Source organism: Agelaius phoeniceus, chromosome 29 (assembly GCF_051311805.1).
Source record: "Agelaius phoeniceus isolate bAgePho1 chromosome 29, bAgePho1.hap1, whole genome shotgun sequence".
Lineage (NCBI taxonomy): Eukaryota > Metazoa > Chordata > Aves > Passeriformes > Icteridae > Agelaius > Agelaius phoeniceus.
The window spans coordinates 1032047-1050622 of record NC_135293.1 but is presented as its reverse complement, the minus strand read 5'-3'; the positions used below and the strand labels follow the sequence as shown (position 1 = coordinate 1050622).

The following is an 18576-nucleotide window of genomic DNA, read 5'->3' as shown; positions in this document are numbered from 1 at the left end:
AGCACCAGGGGGAAGGAGGAAATCCCAAATTGTGAGCAGCTGGATGTGGCAGTGCAAAGAAAAACCATCCATCTCTGGAAGGGACTTAAAAATGAGACCCCTCATCCTGGAGCCAGCTGTGGGGGACACAGAAGGTCCCTGGGGCAGCACCTGCAAGAGCCAAGGTGGGCACTGACCTGCACAGGACCTCTTGTCTGGCATCAGGGCATAGCCTTCACTGCAGCTGCACTCGTAGCTGCCCTCGGAGTTGGAGCAGTGGGTGTCACAGCCCCCGTTGGTGATGGTGCACTCGTCGATGTCTGGGGACAACCACAGCACCCTGAGCCGGGAGGGACCCACGGGGACCCAGCCCTGCACAGACGAGGGCCCAAGCAGCAGTTTGGGTGGGAGAAGAGGACACAAATCTCCCCCAGCCACAAGAGAACACCTCATTCCTTCTGCCCAGCCCCTGGCAGTGCCCTCACAGCCCAGTGCCAGCAGCACAGATTTGGCTGCCACTCATCCAGGACATTTGCTTTACCCTCTGAACACAACGCCCACGAGCCCGGGAGGGTTCTGGGCTCATGCCAGGGCTCTGGAAGGACCCTTTGGAGGAGCACTCACCCACACAGCCCTGCCTGTCCGGGGTGGCCTGGAAGCCCGAGTCGCAGGAGCACTGGTAGGTGCCGATGACGTTGACGCAGCGCCCGTTGCGACAGAGGTTGTCACTGAGGGAGCACTCGTTGATGTCTGAGGGGACAAGAGCACTACTTGGAGCAGCCAGCCCTGCTCAGGCCATGCCCAGGCCATCGTCTGGTGCCCAAACTGAATTTTTTCCCACTGGTCAAAGGGAGCAGCAAAATGAACAACACCAATGCAACAAAGCGCTGGGAATGAGCTTGGTCTGGATGAGCTCTTGGTCTTGGAATGAGCTCCTCTGGGATGAGCTGGACACACTTATCATGGAAGCACAGAAGGATTTGGATGGGAGGGACCTTAAGGATCATCCATGGGCAGGGACACGGGCAGGGACACGGGCAGGGACACCTTCCCCCAGCCCAGGCTGCTCCAAGCCCTTGGCCACCTCCAGGGATGGGATGTGCGGGATGGGAAGGAGACACCCCCAGCCCTGCAGGAGCTCTGCCTGTGGGGTTTCCCTGCTGTGCCCCTCACCAATGCAGGTGTTGCCCTCTGCTGTCAGCTCGTGCCCAGGGGGGCAGATGCACTCGAAGCTGCCGTCGGTGTTCATGCAGATCCCGCCCCGGCACAGCAGCGGGTCCCGCTCGCACTCGTTGATGTCTGCACGGGAAAATGGGATTGGTCCCTTCCAGAGGCTTCTCCACTGGGGGAGCATCCCAGAACGGGGAATAACACAGGGTTAACAGGGCAGGGAGTGCAGGGCTTGGATCCCAGGACAGGGAATATCACAGGGTTAACAGGACAGGGAAAGCTGGGCTTGGATCCCAGAACAGGGAATATCACACAGGTAACAGGACAGGGAAAGCTGGGCTTGGTTCCAGTAGTCTCTCCTGGTTGGAGTCTGAATGTTGGGAAATCTGAGCTCGTGCCTCGACCTCAGCAGAACCCAAGAGCCCCTCAGTGACAGCAGAGAAAGGGACTGAGGCTGGATATATTTAAAAAACCCTCATTTTCCTCTCATGTTTATTTTCCTGACTCCAGCATTGAAATTAAGAACAGGTTATTTTCCCTGACTTGACAAAAACACTGATGAGATGTTCACGTAAAGAGGGCTGGGATACACCAGAAAATGGGGGTGACAGGTCCCTACCAAACACCCCCAGATCAGTGGGAGCCTGCTCCTGGTGAATCCCAGGCTGCATTTTCACTGCTGGTGCTGTCCCCTGCCCCAGGTTGCAAAGAATTCCTCCCTCAGGAGGCTGAAGCCAAATTCTTTGGCCGAACACAGGTGGGAAGAAGTTAATCCTTGACCACAGGCAATGACAAAACGTCACCACCCCCTTTGGGGTGAGATGACTCAGCTCCCTGTCACCCAGAAAAAAAAGGATAAAGTGGAATTGGACAAGTAAGAGTGAGCATTAAATTTCAAAAAAGAACAATGAAATTTATATCCTTCTATAAAGATTAGAAATCAGACTACTGCAAGAAGGCAGCAGGTCATGGGTGAGGACTGTGACATTCCCAGGGTCCCAGAAATGGAGCAGGAGGAGGAGGGGGATCAGTGGGAGCTGTGGAAACCCACGCTGCAAATTGTGCGGAAAAGACAAAGCCCCTGCCAGGGACAGTGATTTATTTTAAAGAGCACAGGGAATAAAACATGAAAAATAAATAAATGGTGTTGAATCATGGCTTGAAGTGGTTTGAAAGTCCAAGCCAAAGCAGAATATTAAGAGCAGGTCAGTGAGACAAGTGAGTCTGGCTGGACAGAGGACAGGAACATGGAATGCCAGGAATTAGAGGACAGCAGGAGTCTGGCTGAGCTGTTGGAGACAAACTGAGGTACTGAGGTCACTGATGGGATTTTTTTTTTAAGCTCCAAACAAGAAATTATTCAATTGAAAACAGATGAGACTCTGACAGAATAAAAACAAGCCTTGGGCAGGCGGGAGGAGCTGTAAGGAACTGTGTGAGGATAAAGGGAGATTAAAAGGGCAGGTGAAGGGAGCCCCTATAACTGAGAGGGTGGAAGGGGGCACAGAGAGTCCCAGAGGTGGAAGAGGGCACAGGGAGTCCCAGAGCTCCTCATGGAAATGAGAATTGATCCGTGCAGTGTTTGGGGAGCTGGGCAGCTCTGGCTGTGCCCTGCCCTGCCCCAGGGCCCTGCCCTGTCCCAGGAGGGTCAGGAGGTGCCCTCAGGGGCTCAGCCTTGCTCACCCATGCAGTTCTTCATCATCATGAAGCCGCTCTCGTAGCCCTCGAAGCACTCGCACTCGAAGCTGCCCGGGGTGTTCACGCACGAGCCGTGGCCACACAGGTCCGGGGAGATGCGGCACTCGTCGATGTCTGGGTGACAGGAGAGGATTTTAAAATCATAGGAAAGTCAGGGAGTTAGAAAGAAAGTCAGGCTCAGTAGGGAAAATGTTAAAGGCAGGCCCTGGGAAATGTTAGGCCTTGTGTTTGCTGGATCGTGTGAAGCTGCACGTGTGTTGTCAGTATGTGATAAATGATGTAATTGTTAGATGTGATTAGATATAATTATTGTTTAAAGAATCATGAGAAACTACGTTAGGGGTTTGAGGGGGATCACGAGAAATCCATGCTTGGGTGAAATCAATGTATACAATAGAACTGTGTAAGTTTAATAATTAATATGTAAGGTATATAATAATAGAATATAAAACACGTTCAGCTCGAAACCATGTTGGGTCAGATTTGGGTCTGTGCAGCCCTGACACCCAGAGCTCTTCAATAAAAGCACCTGCATGTAATCATTCTGTGATTATGTGTTCCTGAACGCTAACATGGGGACAAGGACAGGCAGTGGGGCAGGACAGGCCACCAGCAGGGCCAGAGCCAGGGCTGGGCTGCCTGCAGGCTCACCAGGGACCAGCAGGCAAAGGAATTCCCCCTCCTTGGAGAGGCTGCAGTTCTGCTGCTCCCCGGGGCAGGGCTGAGCCTTCACCCCACAGGCAGGAGGAGCCTTGTGGAATCATGGAGTTCCAGGATGGTTTGGGTTGGAGGGACCTTAAATCCTCCCCAGTGCCAGCCCTGCCATGGGCAGGGACACCTTCCACTGTCCCAGGCTGCTCCAAACCCCGTCCCCCCTGGCCCTGACACTCCTGCTCATGGTCCTGCCCTTGGCTCCTCCCCACGGCAGGGACCCCTCTGGGCACCCCCATCCCTCTGAGCCCCCCAAAGGCAGCAGCAACAGCCCGGGGAGGGGAGGGGGGGTCCCTCACCTGTGCAGTTCCTCTCCTCAGCATCCAGAGCGAAGCCGTTGCCGCAGATGCACCTGAAGCTGCCGATGGTGTTCCTGCAGGTGCCGTGGGTGCAGAGCCCGGAGAACACCTTGCACTCGTTCACATCTGGGGGCATCAGACACATCCAGCCAGGGGGGCTCTCCATGAACCCCCCCAGCTCCACCTGAGAACCCCCTCAGCTCAAGCACCAGCCCTGACCACCCTTCCTCACTGGCTGCAGTGTGATTTCAGGGTTTACCTCAGAACCTGGGTCCCTCCCCTGCAGATTCCCTCCCAGGTGTGTCAGTGTCACCTCTCCTTTCCCCACCCTGACCCCTGCCAGCACTGTCTGTCAGTCCTGGCATTCCAGAAGGGATTGGCAGATCCAAAGGATGCCCTCTACCCCTGGGGGGCATTGGGGCCATGCAGGTGTCCTTTGTCCCTTTGTCCCTCCCCTCCTGTCCCTGCTTGGTGCCTCCCTGCCCCTTCCCTCCCCTCTCCCCGGGGTTCAAAGGAGCAGCAGCCACGGGCTCAGGGAGTTCTGTTGGAGCTGGTGCTGCATTCAGAGGCCAGAATAAAGCTCTGGATCCAAACCCTCCATCAGAACCAACTCCTTTCCTTCACCGTTGCCTTAAAGCTTCTCTGGCAGAGGGAAACCTGAGGAGCAGCCCCTGTTATGGGGGGAAGCTCCATCCCAGCACCACCAGAGCTCCTGCAGGCCTGGACTTGTCTGCAGTGCCAACTGCATCACCCAGCCAGCCAAAAGTGTCTGTGGGATGAAACACCACACATCCATCTACTAACAAGTCATCCCACTCTTTTGCCACAGAGACAGGTTCACTCAATTATAGCTGCTCATAAGTAGCTCGCTTGGGTTTTGGGATGGCAAACTTAAATTCATTTTGCTTGGTTTTTCTTGCTAGACCATGATGAAAAAGGTGCAAGGCTTGATCTTTGCTGTTTATAGCTTAAGTTTTCATTATTATTTCATCTTTCCCTTACGGTACGTAGTCTCTATCACACCAATGGTGTCTTTTCTATCGCCTATAATGGGACTAGGAAATGCTTTAGTTGGGCAAAAGTGTCTGTGGGGTGAAACACCACACATCCAGATAGCCAAAAGTGTCTGTGGGGTGAAACACCACACACCCAGCCAGCCAAAAGTGTCTGTGGGGTGAAACACCACACATCCAGATAGCCAGAAGTGTTTGTGGGGTGAAACACCACACACCCAGCCAGCCAAAAGTGTCTGTGGGGTGAAACACCACACACCCAGCCAGCCAGAAGTGTCTCAGGGGTTAAACACCACATATCCAGATAGCCAGAAGTGTCTGTGGGGTGAAATGCCACACATCCAGATAGCCAGAAGTGTCTCAGGGGTGAAACACCACACACCCAGCCAGCCAGAAGTGTCTGTGGGGTGAAACGCCACAGTTGCCACTGTTTGGTTCAGCAGCAGGGGCCAGGCAAGCCGAGGCAGGTCCCAGCTGTGACACTGGTGACTCCAGCACTCACCTTTGTAGAAGGGCCGTCCCGAGAGCACGTCGCCGCGGTTGGCGAAGCCGGGCCCGCGGGGACACAGCGCCTTGAACTCGGCAGAGCCGGCGCGGGGACACTCCTCGCAGTCGGAGCCCCAGGCCGAGCCCACGGAGCAGCAGCACATGTCCATGCGGAACTTGCCGGGCAGCGGCTCCGTGCACTCGTCCTCGTCCCAGCGCATGTAGCACTGCTCCACCCGCACGTCTGGGGACACAGCACGCGCGTGGGTTTGCTGCCCACCGCGGGCTTGCCCGGTGCGCTGGGATGGCAGCGTTTGCCTCAGAAATCCGGTCCCTCCCGCGGTCATTCCCTCCCAGGTGGGTCAGCCACCTCTCCCTTCCCCTCTCTGTCCCCTCCCAGCGCTGTCTGTCAGTCCTGGAATTCCAGAAGGTGTTGAGTGATTGGCCAGAATAAAGCTCTGGATCCAAACCCTCCATCAGAACCGACTCCTTTCCTTCACCATCGCCTTAAAGCTTCTCTGGCACAGGGAAACCCGAGGAGCAGCCCCTGTTATGAGGGGAAGCTCCATCCCAGCACCACCAGAGCTCCTGCAGGCCTGGACTTCTTTTAATATAATATTTATAATAAAATAATAAATCAACCTCCTGAAACATGGAGTCAAGGTTCTCATCTCTTCCCTCGTTCTGAGACCCCTGCCAACACCACCACGCCAAGGCTACCCCCATGACAACGGGATGGGAGAGAGAAAGTTAAAAGACAGGGACTCCAGCTGGCTCACAGAATGACGTGGCTCCTTGTTCACCTATTGAGAACTTTGTTTCTTTTTTATCACTAATGGGCAGTGAATGTGTCTGTTAAGTAAATGTAAATATCCTGAAAAACTATGAAAGCAACTATAAAAGCTGAAACTCTGGTTCGGCTGGGAGGTTTTCTTGGGGTCTTTCAGGTATGACTGAATTCCCAAGAATTCCTGGTGGGGAGGTGGCAAGCGGGAGGGCAGGATCCGGGCAGAGGAGGAGGTGTCCTTACCCACACAGGTCCTGGCAGTGCCATCCAGGGTCAGCCCCTCGGGGCACTCGCAGCGGAAGGAGCCGGCCGAGTTCACGCAGCGCCCGTTGGGGCACACGCCCGGGAACACCTCGCACTCGTTCACGTCTGTGGGGTGGCACAGATATATATATATATATATATGTATATATGTATATATGTATGTGTATATATATATATGTGTGTGTATATATAAATATAATATATAATATATATACATATAATATATAATATATAATATATAATATATAATATATAATATATAATATATAATATATAATATTATATATATTATATATAATATATATATTTTTTTTATATATATATATTATATATTCCATCTAAATATATAAATCTAAATATATAAATTATAGATATAAACATGTAATATAAATAGTCCTAATAACAATATCAAAAATATCAGGGATGGTGAGGGGTGGCACGGGGACGCGGCCAGCGGGGCCTCAAGGGGCTCCTGGAGGAGCTGGGAGGAGCCCAGAGCTGCCCATCGGGCTCCAAACGGCAACTTACCCATGAAAACCGGGCAGAAACAGAGCCAGGATCTGGGCACAGACACACGGACAGACAGACAGACACAGACACAGGGCCAGAGAGTGGAGATCCCCCCCAAGACTCAGAGAGGCCGGAGAACAGTGACCACATTCCCAAGAAAAGCAGTTTTCCCTCGCTGCAGCACATTACCTTCACAGGTGACCCCCTTCATGCGGGCGTACCCCCGGGGACAGGCGGTGTCTGCAAGGGACAAGGATGTCAGCAAGGAAACCCTTCCAGCTCTCCCACAGAACCATGGAATACCCAGAGCTGGGAGGGACCCACAGGATCACCCAGCCCAACTCCTGACCCTCCACAGCACCCCACCCACCCCACCGTGCCCCTGAGAGCGCTGGCAGTGCCCAAGCACCCTGTGGGGATTTCTCCCTGTTCCTGCTCTCCATCCCCGCTCCAGCGTTTCCTCGGGAACGCCCGGGCCTGGCAGAGCCTCACCGATCTCGCAGCGCTCGCAGGGGCTGCCCCAGGCTGCCCCCAGGGTGGCACAGCACTCGGATTTCAGCGTGGCCCCGTTGATGTTGACCTCGCAGCGCCCGTCCTGGATGTTGAGCCAGCAGGTGCCCTTCATGCTGTCTGCAGGGACACACCGGGGGCTCAGGGGCTGCCCCGTGCCCCCAGCCCGGGGCTGGCAGCCCTGAGAGGCAGCTGGGCAGGGCTGTCCCTCCCCACTGCTGGGAGTCACTGATCCCTTAGGATGTGGCTACAAGCACAACCCAGAGCCCTAAAACCCTTCCAGTGCCACCCCTGCCATGGGGACACCTTCCCTGGTCCCAAGGTGCTCCAGCCTGGCCTTGGACGCTGCCAGGGACCCACAGCTGCTCTGGGAAATCCGTCCCAGGCCCCCAACACCCTCCCAGCCAGGAATTCCCCCTCATCATCCCATCCATCCCTGCCCTGTGGGATTCCTGTCCCCGTGCCAGTCCAGGTGACGCTGCAGGGTGACACTGGCAGTGCCACCCAGGCTGGCAGGAGCTGGCCCTGCTCACCCACACAGATGGTGCCACTGGGGTCCAGTTTGCTGCCCGGGGAGCACTCGCAGGCGAAGGAGCCGGCGTTGTTCCTGCACAGCCCGTTCACACACGGGTTGGACGTGCACTCGTTGATGTCTGCGGGGACAAAGGGACAAGGGGACAAGGGGACAAAGGTCACTGGGGGCAGTGACAGGGACACAGCCCTGGGGGGACACAAACTGGAGGAGGTGAGAGCACAGAGAGTGAAGAATGGTGGGTTTAAATTGTTTTTTACCTGGTTTTAAATAGAAAAATAAAATTCAAACTGCATTAAAATATATTATATATCAATATATAAAGTATGTAATATAGAAATTACATAAGATAAACATAAAATACAAAACCATAAAATATAAAGAACATAAAATATTATATAATATACTCATATAGTACATCATAAATATATATAATATATGGTATGTTATATATATTATATAATATCTATTATATAATATTTATTAAATATATAATATATATTATAATCTATTATATATAATAAAACCTATAATATATAATATAATCTATAATATATATTATAATCTATTATATAATACCTATTATATAATATCTATTATATATTTACTATATTGTGTATATATAATATATAAGATAATATGTAATATATAATATATTATAGAATTAATAATAAATTATAAATTATATATATTCCATATAGATATATAAATTATAGATATAAACATGTAATATAAATAGCCCTAATAACAATATCAAAAAAGACAAGATTTAAAAAAAATTATTTGGGTTGAGGGTGGTTGGAGCACTTGTGTGCAAAGTGCCAGTTTGCAAATATTTGAGGCCTCTGCGCACAGGAAACCATTTTTCCTCCTCCAAATCACAGCCTTTCAATCAAATTCCCCAAACCTTGCAATTTTGGTCAGGCCTCAAGCTCAAATTTTGTGGCCCTGCAGGAAATTGCTCTGGTTTCCAGGCTCAGATGTCTTGGGGTCAGGTGTCCATTCTGCTTTGAACCCAGTGTGAAATATCACTAAAACCCCCAGAAAAAAAAAACCCTAAAAATGAGGCAAAACCCCCTGAACCCCAAAGGTGCAGCTGCTGCAGCCCAGAGCACGCAGAGGGGAGGGAAGCAGGGATGTGCAGCTCCAGGCAGGAGCTCAGGCCGTGGTTTCTGCAGGTGCTGGGGCTGCCTGGCCCCGTTACCTTCGCAGGTGTCGGTCTCGGTGCGGAACACGAAGCCCTTGGGGCAGGTGCAGGTGTAGCTGCCAGGGGTGTTCCTGCACAGCCCGTTGTCACACAGCAGCCGGTTGACGCTGCACTCGTCCACATCTGGGGACAGACGTGGCATCCGTGAGCTGCTTTGGGCTGGGAAGGGTTAATTTCCCCCACGCAGTCACGGGAGGGACCCATGGGATCTGATCCAACCCCTGGCCCTGCACAGGCACCCCAACAACCCCAGCCTGTCCCAGAGTGGGGCCCAAGGGCTCCTGGAGCTCTGGCAGGGCTGGGAAGGGACCATTCCCTGGGGAATTCAGTGCCCAGCACCCTCAGGGGGAAGAACCTTTCCCTGATCTCCATCCCAAACCCCTGAACCTTTCCCTGATCTCCATCCCAAACCCCTGACCCTTTCCCTGATCTCCATCCCAAACCCCAGAACCTTTCCCTGATCTCCATCCCAAACCCCTGAGCCTTTCCCTGATCTCCATCCCAAACCCCTGAGCCTTTCCCTGATCTCCATCCCAAACCCCTGACCCTTTCCCTGATCTCCATCCCAAACCCCCAAGCCTTTCCCTGATCTCCATCCCAAACCCCTGAGCCTTTCCCTGTTCTCCATCCCAAATCCCTGAACCTTTCTCTGCTGTCCATCCCACCCCCCTGGCACAGCTCCAGCCATTCCCTGGGTCCTGTCCCTGCTCCCAGAGCAGAAATCAGAGCTGCCCCTGCTCTCCTGGGGGTGCTGAACACCAGCCCACAGGGAGCAGGGCACAAATTCCTCATTTTCCTTTCCCCACTGAAACCCTTATCCCAACCCATGAGCTCTCCAGCTTCCACCCTTCCCATTCTCCTCCCAGCCCAACTTCTGTGGGGAATTTGGATGGTGCTGGAGGGGACCAGGCACTGCAGCAGCTCCTGGAGGTGCTGGCACCCCCTGAGCCCCCCCTGAGCCCCAGCCCTGACTCACCCACGCAGTTCTTGCCCGTGGGGTCAGACTCGTAGCCCAGGTTGCAGATGCAGCGGTAGCTGCCCCGCAGATTCTCACACATCCCGTTGGGGCAGATGTCGGGGTTCAGGGCGCACTCGTTGATGTCTGACAGGCAAAAAGAGGCACGTGAGGTGGAGCACAGCAAATGCAAAGACAGAAACATTCCACCCCCTGGCTCTTCGCTGCAGGAACCGTGGAGTCCCAGAGTAGTTTGGGTTGGGAGGGACCTTAAAGCCCATCTTGTTCCACTTCCACCATTCCAGGCTGCACCAAGCCCTGTCCAGCCTGGCCTTGGACAGTCCAAGGATGGGGCAGCCACAGCTTCTCCCTGTCCTGAGCCAGCCTGGGGCTCTGAGCTCAGGAGGAGAGAGCTGGATAAGGGGCTGGGATAAGCCCAGTTTTATGGCAAGGGCTCTCAGGTCCCTGTGTGACATCCCAGGGTGTTCTTTATCCCAGCACCGAGCTCAGGCCCTTGAATTACCCCTGGGTTCAGCACTGAGTAACCCAGAAGGGTGGCAGCCAGGTGGGCACCGTCCCTTCCCTGCAGCAGCATCCCCTCCTCTGCCCTTTTGGAGCCAAGCCCCGGTGCCAGGGCAGAGATTCCAGCCCAGGCAGGCTGTGCTGGCACCACAGGGTCCCCACAGTGCCAGATGGCCACGGCTGCCCAGGCACTGCTGGCCTTTGTCCCCACGCTCTTGGAGCTCACTTCCATCCAGGGAAACCCAGCCTGGAAGGCTCTGAATGCAGCCCTGGCTCCAGGCAGGGGTGGAATGACCAGAGTGTGGCCTTGCTAGAAAGAGTCTCATCATTCCCCTGGGGCTGCCTCTGGCCAGGACAAGGAGCCCTGGATGGGAGCCCAAGGAGCCACCGGGGCTTTGCCTCTGGCTCCTTCCCTGTGGAAGGCTTGGCAGGGCTGCCTGGCTGCTCCAAGCACTGCCCAGGGCTGGCACTGGCACCTCTTGGAACTCAAAGCAGCCCCTTGGCAGCACAGTTTGTCACCTCCCAGGTGCTGTCCAGCTCCAAGGAGGAGCTGGAAAGCAGAGGAGGGAAACAACCAGGAGGGTCCCACTGCTCATTCCCATCACAGCAGGGATGGGAGCCCCAGCCTCTCCTGGCACAGCTCCCACAGGAAAAGCAGCTGAGGGTGCTGTGGGATGTGCCTGTGGAATCCTGCACGCCCCTGAGGAATCCTGCACATCCCTCTGGAATCCTGCATACCCCTCTGGAATCCTGCACATCCCTCTGGAATCCTGCACCCACCTCTGCCATCAGCCGTGATCCCGATGCCGCTGCTGCAGAGAGCCTGGAATTCCGCTGGGGACAGAGCACAACAGAGCCATCAGCGTGGCAGGACACTCCCCTCAGGGAGCTTCACTGAGCTGAGGGCTTCAACCCACCAAGACTGAATTCTGTGTTTGTCACAGGGGCTGCTCTAGGCCTGTTTATGCTCATACAACACAATCACAGAACGAGGTGAGTTGGGAGGGACCCCAAGGATCATCCAGCCCAGCCCCTGGCCCTGCCCAGACACCCCAACAATCCCACCCTGTGCCTGGGAGCGCTGTCCAAGCTCCCCTTGAGCTCTCCCAGCCTTGCTGCTGCGACCTTGTACATTTCAATGCCGATACTCCCACTTCCAACTTCCACCCCGTTTATAATTTATCCATAAATTATGGATATGGAGTAAGGATATGGATTGTGGATCGTGGATTGTGGATCGTGGATCATGGATCATGGATCATGGATTGTGGATTATCGATCGTGGATTATGGATTGTAGATTATGGATTGTGGATCGTGGATTATGGATCATGGATCATGGATTATGGATCATGGATTGTGGATCGCGGATTGTGGATCGCGGATTGTGGATCATGGATTGTGGATTGTAGATTATAGATTATGGATCATGGATTACGGATTGTGGATTGTAGATTATAGATTATGGATTGTGGATCATGGATCATGGATTATGGATTGTGGATTGTGGATTGTGGATTGTGGGTTATAGATTATGGATTGTGGATTATGGATTACGGATCGTGGATTGTAGATTATAGATTATGGATTGTGGATCATGGATCATGGATTGTGGATTATGGATCGTGGATTGTGGATCATGGAACATGGATTATGGATTGTGGATCATAGATTATGGATTGTGGATTACGGATTACGTCCCAACCAACACCATGGCCCAGCCAGGCGTGGTGGCCTCACCCGAGTTCTTGGCCGGGCAGGGCTGGCAGGGCTCCCCGAAGCCGTGGTCGGGGTTGGCGCAGCAGCACTCGGATTTGGTGACGGCGCCGGGGAAGGGGCGGGCGCAGGTGCCCTTCTTGATGCCCCCGTAGCAGGTGCTGCGCATGTGGGTGTCCACGCAGACGCGGCCGTCCACGCCGATGGCCAGGCCCCCCAGGCACTCGCAGCGGAACGAGCCCTCGGTGTTGATGCACCAGCCGTTCATGCAGATCCCCGGCGTCTCGCACTCGTCGATGTCTGGGCAGGGCGGGGAGGGGAGAGGGGTGAGATCGGGCAGGGAGAGGGGTGGGAGACAGGGACAGGGATGGGGGACAGGGAGAGAGGGGTGGGACACGCAGAGAGAGGGATGGGACGTGAGGAAAAGGGGACTGGGACGTGAGGAAATTGAACTGGGACACAGGGAGAGGTCTGGGACACAGGGAGAGGTCTGGGACACAGGGAGAGAGGGGTGGGGGATATGGAGGGAGGGCTGGGACACAGAGAGAGAGGGCTGGGACATGACGAGAGGGGACTGGGACATGAGGAAATCAAACTGGGACATGAGGAAATCAAACTGGGACACAGGGAGAGAGGGTTGGGATATGAGGAGAAGGCTGGGACACACAGAGAGAGGGCTGGGACACATGAATGGGGGCAGAACACATGGACCGGAGCTCAGGACATGCAGAGAGAGGCTCAGGACACATGGCCAGGGCATCAGGACACACGGACAGCAGTTAGAACGTGCAGAGAGAGGCTCGGGACACACAGAGAGGGGATCAGGACACAGACAAGGCTCAAGTCACGCTGAAAGAGGCTCAGAACACTAAAACAGAGGGTGAAAGACACTGAGAGAGGCTCAGGACACACAGACAGGGCCTCAGGACAGACAGGGGCTCAGGACATGAGAACCTTTCCCCTTTTGCCCATTGTCCCACAAAAGGACAATTTCTGGCGGCACAGCAGGAGCTGCCTGGAGACACCCTTGGATTTCTCATCTCCCCTTGCCCTGAGGAGCTCACAGGTGCCCTGAGGAATGTGGGCAGGGTCTGGGGGTGGGAAGAGCCCAGCTGGGGCTCACTCACCCACGCAGTAGCGCCCGTTGGGAGCCAGGACAAAGCCGGGTTTGCAGATGCACTTGAAGCTCCCGTCCTCGTTGATGCACATCCCGTTGAGGCACATGTTGGTGGTGGCACACTCGTCGTGGTCTGGGGGCACAGACAGCACCCCAGAGCTGCAGCAGGACCCTCCTGTGCCCCAAACCCCCCTGTGCCCCATCTCATGGCCAAACTGTGGGTGCTGGGCCTCAAAGCAGAGGGGGAGATGGAGGGGGAACCTCCAAGAGCATCAGCTGCAAGCCCAGGGTCACCTTTCCTGGTCAGAGCTGTCCTGCTCCAGCCCTGCTGATCCCCTGCACCCCAAACCCCCTCACAGAAACCCCTCCCCAGCCCTCTCCTTGGGGGACAGCCCAGATTATCAGCCCAGGGAGGAGGTGGTCCCAGCCCAGCCCTGAGCTGCTGGAGGCCAGGGGAGCCTCACCCACGCAGTTCTTGCCGTCGGGGGTGATCTCAAAGCCGGCGTTGCAGATGCACTGGAAGCTGCCGTCGGTGTTGACGCAGCGCCCGTTCCTGCACATGACCCCGTTCATGATGCACTCGTCAATGTCTGCGGGGAAAGCACCAAAAAGTGGCAGCAGGGAGGGACAGGAGTGGTGCCAGCTCAATATCCCCTGTGAGAAACCCAGGCAGTGCCCTCAGACACGGGAATTCATCTTCAAAAACCCCACTTGGGAAATCGGAACCTTCTCACCTTGCCGGGCAGTGGGGGAGCCTTTGGAAGCCGCTTTGTCAGGGAGGGAGAAAATGAACATTTCAAAGCTTGGGCACTGCCATGGGAATCTGCCTTTGCTCGTTGTTCCTGTGGTGGAACAGTCCCTTCCCATCCCTGTTTTTTTGGCAGTCCCTCACCTGCAGCAGCCTCTTGGCAGAACAGCCTTGCTGGAAATGCTGCATCCACACCAACACGGCCCAGAACACCCCCTTTTGTCAAATGAAGCTCTCCCAACAGGATTCTGCTCTTGGGGAGGACTCTGCAGCTCCCTTGACTACCACCAGAAAATTTTAAGGAAAGCCAAGGCAGAGGAAACTTCTGGAGAGACCCCATCCCACGCCTGGCCCTGCTGGGGACCCCACACTGCATTTCACCCCTACCACCCTTTCTTGGTGCCGGGGGCTCTGCTGACCCCTCTGCCACCTCTGCCACCTCTGCCACCCCCCAAAAAGGGGGGGACAGCCCTTACCAATGCAGGCCTGCTTGGTGGGGGTGCTCTGGAAGCCCTCGTGGCACTTGCAGTGGTAGGAGCCCGGGGTGTTGACGCAGTCCCCGTGGACGCAGGGGCTGCTCGAGCACTCGTCCACATCTGCAAGGGGGGAAAGCCCCACCTGTGAGGGACCCTGAGGCACAGCAGAGCCCAGGAGCAGCAGGAGCAGCCTGGAGGAGCCCTGGGAGCTTTGGGACAGCCCCTCTCACCGATGCACTCGCCCCGGACGTCCTGCTTGTAGCCCATGTTGCACTCGCAGCGGTAGCTGGACGGGGTGGGGATGCAGCGCCCGTTCAGGCACAGGTTGGTGAAGTGTTTGCAGATGTCGATGGTCTGGTTCAGAGTGGCCGTTCCTGGGGGGCACACAGAGGGTTGGGGAGCCCTTGGGTGAAGCACCGGGAGGGGTTGGGGAGCCCTGGGATGTCCCCAGGACTTGGGATGGGGTGGCAGTGCCTGGGGAACACAGGGAGGGTTGGGGAGCCCTGGGATGTCCCCAGGACTCCGAATGAATGGGGTGGCACTTCCTGGGGGACACAGGGAGGGTTGGGGAGCCCTGGGATGTCCCCAGGATTCAGGAGGAGGTGGCAGCTCCTGGGGGACACAGGGAGGGTTGGGGAGCCCTGGGATGTCCCCAGGATTCAGGATGAGGTGGCAGCTCCTGGGGGACACAGGGAAGGTTGGGGACCCTTTGGATGTCCCAGGAGCTCCATGGGGGGATATCAGAGAGGTGCAAGGTGGGGAGGACAAGACTGAGGTGGTGATGGGAAAGCTCTGTTCCTATCTGGAGCTTTTGGGAACCTATTTGGGAACCAGGGAGTGATGCCAGACCAGACCCAGCCTCGCTGGATCCTGGTGGGGGCTCAGCATCAGTGCCACATCCCAGCTCTTCCCCAGCCAGGACATCCCGTGAGTGGCATTCCAGCCTGGGGGAGGCTGCCCTGGGGCTGGGCAGCCAGGACAAACCGGGACAAACCGGGACAAACCGGGACAAACCCGGGACAAAGGCGGAATTACCGATGCTGGAGCTCCCGGGGCCCATCCCGGGCAGCCCCGGGATCCCGCCCTGCCCGTTGGCCCCGTTGGGGCCGATGCCCCCGGGCCCGTTGAGTCCCGGCCCGACCCCATTGGGCCCGAATCCGGGAATTCCTGGGAAGTTCCCGGGGAAGCCTGGCATGACCGGGAGCCCCTCGATGCAGAGCCTGCGGTACTCGTCTGAAACAAAAGAGGGCTTTGGCTGCAGTGCCTGCACCCCCTGAGGGGAGCAAAGGGTGGGTCCTGGTGGGAACGGGGATAGGAAATTATGGGAATGGGGCAGAAGGACCAGGAGGGATTGAACACCTCGACCCTATGGTGCCATGGGGGGGCCAAGGGGGCTGGCAGAGGATTTTTGGGACATTTGGGGTCCCTCCAGGCAGGGAAGGATGGGCATGGAGAAGCTCTGCCCTGCTCAGAGCTGGGGCTGAAGGAGGGGATGCACAGTTTGCTTTGCTGAGAGGGGAGGGGAATGGACCCAGTGCTGGTGCTCCTAAATACCTGGTGCACCTTGGGGACTGGGTTTGGTGGCTCTTGGGGACTGGGTTTGGTGGCACCTGGGGACAGGGTTTGGTGGCTCTTGGGGACAGGGTTTGGTGGCACCTGGAAAGCTTTTCCAGCCTCATTTTCCAACAAGCATGGTTTTGGGGTGCTGGTTTTGGGGTGCCGGTTTGGGGGCGCAGGGTTTGGGGTGCCGGTTTTAGGGTGTTGGTTTTAGGGTGCCGGTTTTGGGGTGCAGGGTTTGGGGTGCAGGGTTTTGGGGTGCAGGGTTTGGGGTGCCGGTTTTGGGGCGTTGGTTTTGGGGTGCAGGGTTTGGGGTGCTGGTTTTGGGGTGCTGGTTTTGCGGTGCCGGTTTTGGGGTGCCGGTTTTGGGGTGCTGGGTTTGGGGTGCCGGTTTTGGGGTGCCGGTTTTGCGGTGCAGGGTTTGGGGTGCCGGTTTGGGGTGCAGGGTTTGAGGTGCCGGTTTTGGGGTGCAGGGTTTGGGGTGCAGGGTTTGGGGTGCCGGTTTTGAGGTGCCGGTTTTGGGGTGCAGGGTTTGGGGTGCAGGGTTTGGGGTACCAGTTTGGGGTGCAGGGTTTGGGGTGCGGGGTTTGGGGCACTGGTTTTGGGGTGCTGGTTTTGGGGTGCCGGTTTTGGGGTGCAGAGTTTTGGGGTGCAGGGTTTGGGGTGCCGGTTTTGGGGCGTTGGTTTTGGGGTGCAGGGTTTGGGGTGCCGGTTTTGGGGTGCTGGGTTTGGGGTGCCGGTTTGGGGGTGCAGGGTTTGGGGTGTTGGTTTTGGGGTGCCGGTTTTGGGGTGCCGGTTTTGGGGTGCTGGTTTTGGGGTGCGGGTTTTGGGGTGCAGGGTTTGGGGGTGCAGGGTTTGGGGTGCCGGTTTTGGGGTGCAGGGTTTGGGGTGCCGGTTTTAGGGTGTTGGTTTTAGGGTGCCGGTTTGGGGTACAGGGTTTGGGGTGCCAGTTTGGGGTGCCGGTTTTGCGGTGCCGGTTTTGGGGTGACTCACCCGAGCCCCGCACCGGGCACACCTCGGGGGTCTGGCCGATGGCCCAGCAGCGCCCCGAGTCGCAGCAGCACTGCATCCTGCTGGCCTGGCCCGGAACGTCCCCGGCACAGCGACCGCCCAGCAGCGCCGAGAAACACGTGCCCAGGCGCTGGTCTGAGGGGACAGGACCGGGATAGGGTGGGGACAGCACAGGGACAGCACGGGGACAGCACGGGGACAGGGACAGCACGGGGATGGGGTGAGGATGGGGTGGGGAGAGGACGAGGAATGGGGAGGGGGAGAGGGACAGGGATGGGGATGGGGAGAGGGATGGGGAGAGGGGAGAGGGACAGGTATGGGGACAAGGAAAGGGACAGGGACAGGGATGGGGACAGGGAGAAAGGGAAAAGGACAGGAACAAGGAGAGGGACAGGGACAAGGACAGGGAGAGGGAAAGGGACAGGGAGAGGGGAGAGGGACAAGGATGAGGATGGGGACAGGGATGGGGACAGGGAAAGGAAGAGAGACAGGGAGAAAGAAAGGGAAAAGGACAGAGAGAAGGAGAGGAACAGGGACAGGGATGGGGACAGGGATGAGGAGAGGCATAAGGGAGAGGGACAGGAATGGGGACAAGGACAGGGATGGGGACAGGGATGGGGATTGGGAGAAAGAAAGGGAAAAGGACAGGGACAAGGAGAGGAACAGGGACAAGGACAGGGACAGGGATGGGGACAGGGATGAGGAGAAGGATAAGGGAGAGGGACAGGGAAAGGGACAGGGATGGGGAAAAGGACAGGGATGGGCACAGGGAGGGGGACAGGGATGGGGATTGGGAGAAAGAAAGGGAAAAGGACAGGGAGAAGGACAGGAACAGGGACAAGGACAGGGAGAGGAACAGGGACAGGGAAAGGAAGAAGACACACGGTCACAATGTGGCACCACCACCCTCCCAGGCAGCTCCTGAGGGCCCATTCCCCATGGAATCTCTCCCTGTCTCAGCCTGGCCCCCCTGACCCCAGCCCTGGCCCTGCTGAGGGGGCGTTTGTGGCTCCTGGCCAAGGCCCAGGGCACTGAGGGTCTCTCACATCCAGCAGGCTCCATCCACCTGGCACCAAGCCCTCCAGGAAAACCTGGAATCTTCCCCTCCTGCTCTCCCACCTTGCTTTCTCTCAAGTCGGTTAATGAGGGGGAAAGTCTCCCGGGGTGTGGCTGCCACTTCCCAGGAGTGTAATTGGAATTAATGGCCCGGGGCTGTTTGATCTGGGGCTGGATTCTGCTCCCAGCACAGCTCGGGGACCCCCAGGGCACAGTGACCCCAGTTCAAACCAGCAGCTCCTTCCTCAGAGCT

The 18576-nt window shown here is 56.2% G+C and overlaps 1 protein-coding gene across 1 annotated transcript in view; it reads right to left on the bottom strand.

The window, feature by feature from the left end:
• Positions 1 to 18576, bottom strand: part of LOC129131134 (fibrillin-2) — a 75440-nt gene that overhangs the window by 22015 nt on the left and 34849 nt on the right. Inside the window, exons 9-28 of the mRNA XM_054649908.2 lie at positions 17250 to 17402; positions 15735 to 15932; positions 14930 to 15073; positions 14700 to 14819; positions 13940 to 14065; positions 13486 to 13608; positions 12383 to 12658; positions 11424 to 11477; positions 10143 to 10268; positions 9164 to 9289; positions 7961 to 8080; positions 7410 to 7547; positions 7107 to 7157; positions 6387 to 6512; positions 5373 to 5600; positions 3858 to 3983; positions 2833 to 2961; positions 1153 to 1278; positions 604 to 729; positions 177 to 299 (exon numbers count right to left, since the gene is read on the bottom strand). Coding sequence (XP_054505883.1) covers positions 177 to 299; positions 604 to 729; positions 1153 to 1278; positions 2833 to 2961; positions 3858 to 3983; positions 5373 to 5600; positions 6387 to 6512; positions 7107 to 7157; positions 7410 to 7547; positions 7961 to 8080; positions 9164 to 9289; positions 10143 to 10268; positions 11424 to 11477; positions 12383 to 12658; positions 13486 to 13608; positions 13940 to 14065; positions 14700 to 14819; positions 14930 to 15073; positions 15735 to 15932; positions 17250 to 17402 — 2739 coding nt within the window. The remainder of the gene's footprint in view (positions 1 to 176; positions 300 to 603; positions 730 to 1152; positions 1279 to 2832; positions 2962 to 3857; positions 3984 to 5372; positions 5601 to 6386; positions 6513 to 7106; positions 7158 to 7409; positions 7548 to 7960; positions 8081 to 9163; positions 9290 to 10142; positions 10269 to 11423; positions 11478 to 12382; positions 12659 to 13485; positions 13609 to 13939; positions 14066 to 14699; positions 14820 to 14929; positions 15074 to 15734; positions 15933 to 17249; positions 17403 to 18576) is intronic.